Source organism: Mesoplodon mirus (genome assembly GCF_964341445.2).
Source record: "Mesoplodon mirus genome assembly, chromosome: X".
NCBI lineage: Eukaryota > Metazoa > Chordata > Mammalia > Artiodactyla > Ziphiidae > Mesoplodon > Mesoplodon mirus.
The window spans coordinates 132,369,137-132,371,602 of NC_138981.1; the positions used below are offsets into that span (position 1 = coordinate 132,369,137).

General features: G+C 45.3%; 1 protein-coding gene across 2 annotated transcripts; it reads left to right on the forward strand.

The window, feature by feature from the left end:
- The first annotated feature begins 1,158 nt into the window (after positions 1-1,158).
- On the forward strand, positions 1,159-2,253 carry LOC309796423 (adapter molecule crk). 2 transcript variants are annotated; one of them, XM_082609505.1, is made up of 2 exons: positions 1,159-1,881; positions 2,052-2,253. In XM_082609505.1, the coding sequence occupies exons 1-2, from the start codon at positions 1,275-1,277 to the stop codon at positions 2,057-2,059; spliced, it is 615 nt and encodes a 204-aa protein (XP_082465631.1). In that variant the 5' UTR covers positions 1,159-1,274; the 3' UTR covers positions 2,060-2,253. The 2 variants fall into 2 exon arrangements, with proteins under 2 accessions (XP_082465631.1, XP_082465630.1); XM_082609504.1 differs by having other exon boundaries at positions 1,159-2,253.
- Positions 2,254-2,466: the final 213 nt, after the last annotated feature.

Genomic DNA, 2,466 nt, shown 5'->3' on the forward strand with positions numbered 1-2,466 from the left:
CACACTCACCTCTTAAGAAATCAAAGCTCTCTCAAACTACATTCATTGCATATGTTGTTCCCTTGGCTAACACTACTCAGTTTATCCTTCCAGGAACAGCTGAAATAGCACATCTTCTATGAAGGCTTCCTCAAACATCCTCATCCCATTTTTCTCTCTCCTCCAGCTCACATGGCTCTTTATACTTACTTCTTTTGTTGTATTTATTACAGTGTATTATGCTTTTTATACCTGGTAAATTGTGAATCTCTCAAGGAAGAGAATATACCTATCTATGTTTTGATTTTTAAGTCCCAGTGTAGTACATGGCACATGGTAATCACAGAGTTACTGGATGAATGAATCAAGGATGAGTGAGGTTCAGTCTTATTGCTATCTTTAAAAAAAACACACAACCCAAACCCTCCAAGTCACATCCTCTTTCAGAGGGTAAATAAGACATGTTGACCTACATGCAACCTGTGATCAGGACAGTGTTTAGAGAAGAGAATGGTGAGGGACGGAGCTGGGGTGTCTAAAATTTTGCTGTCAGGTATTCATATACATGTGGCATCTGAAGTCAGAATAATCCCAAGATCAGAAATTTACAGGTGAAAAAAAAGAGAAAAGGTAGTCTTGTGAGATGATAGATATGTTAATTAACTTGATTGTGAGAATCATTTCACAATCTATACATACATAAAATCATTGTGTTGTATGTTTTAAATGTGTTACAATTTTATTTGTCCATTATACCTCAATAAAGCTGGAAAAAAATTGACAGATGAAAAGCTAATAAGAGTTTTAGAAATTTTCTTTAGGTATTGCTCAAAAATATGCTGTGTCTCCAATATTGATAAACAGCTTTTGAAATTTTCTCTGGTGAGGAAATATAGAAGTAGTTATATTATCCATTGCCAAAATCACCACCTTGACTCATCATAAATGGCATTCCTTTTGATGTAATCATAATAGTATTAATAGTCATTACCTATTAACATCAGCTATACACCATAATTGTGATAGTTGCTTTGCATATATTATTCCAAATCTTAATACGAGCTCTACAGTCATTTTATAGATGAGTAAATTGAGGCCCAGAAAGCTATAGCAAATTGTTCAAGATTAGTTAAGTAGAAGAGCCAGGATGTAAGTACAAATACAACTTCTCGGCCGCCGCCATTTCGGGCGCTGCTGTGAGGCTGAGACCCGAGCCGGTCCGCTGGGCGGCGGGCGCCGGGGCTGGAGGGGCGCGCGCGGCGGCGGCGGCCCAGCGTGTAGGCGTGGAGGCGGCAATGGCGGGCAACTTCGACTCGGAGGAGCGGAGTAGCTGGTACTGGGGGCGGCTGAGTCGGCAGGAGGCGGTGGCGCTGTTGCAGGGCCAGCGGCACGGGGTGTTCCTGGTGCGGGACTCGAGCACCAGCCCCGGGGACTATGTGCTCAGCGTCTCCGAGAACTCGCGCGTCTCCCACTACATCATCAACAGCAGCGGCCCGCGCCCGCCGGTGCCACCGTCGCCCGCCCAGCCTCCGCCCGGGGTGAGCCCCTCCAGACTCCGAATAGGAGATCAAGAATTTGATTCATTGCCTGCTTTACTGGAATTCTACAAAATACACTATTTGGACACTACAACATTGATAGAACCAGTTTCCAGATCCAGGCAGGGTAGTGGAGTGATTCTCAGGCAGGAGGAGGCAGAGTATGTACGAGCCCTCTTTGACTTTAATGGGAATGATGAGGAAGATCTTCCCTTTAAGAAAGGAGACATCCTGAGAATCCGGGATAAGCCTGAAGAGCAGTGGTGGAATGCGGAGGACAGCGAAGGCAAGAGGGGGATGATTCCAGTCCCTTACGTCGAGAAGTATAGACCTGCCTCCGCCTCAGTATCGGCTCTGATTGGAGGTAACCAGGAGGGTTCCCACCCACAGCCACTGGGTGGGCCGGAGCCCGGGCCCTATGCCCAACCCAGCGTCAACACTCCGCTCCCTAACCTCCAGAATGGGCCCATTTATGCCAGGGTAATCCAGAAGCGAGTCCCTAATGCCTACGACAAGACAGCCTTGGCTTTGGAGGTCGGTGAGCTGGTAAAGGTTACGAAGATTAATGTGAGTGGTCAGTGGGAAGGGGAGTGTAATGGCAAACGAGGTCACTTCCCATTCACACATGTCCGTCTGCTGGATCAACAGAATCCCGATGAGGACTTCAGCTGAGTATAGCTCAACAAACAGTTTTGCTCACAGATGGGAACAATCTTTTTTTTTTTTCCAATTGCCATCTATACAATTTTCTTACAGATGTCAAAGCAGTCTAGTTTATATAAGCATTCTGTTACCTGTGATCTCTTTTAGACTGAACTACTCCATCCCTAGTCTTATTTACCATATTCAGGGTACGAAACTGGAGGGCTAGTGTGTTAACTTTTGAATTGGCAATTTTAGATGGTAGCAACGTTGCCTGAGTGTATCTGAAGGGATAGGTATCTTGCCT

Excerpts from the sequence above, each read along its gene's own strand:
- LOC309796423 (XM_082609504.1), top strand. The coding sequence starts at position 1,275 with ATGGCGGGCAACTTCGACTCGGAGGAGCGGAGTAGCTGGTACTGGGGG.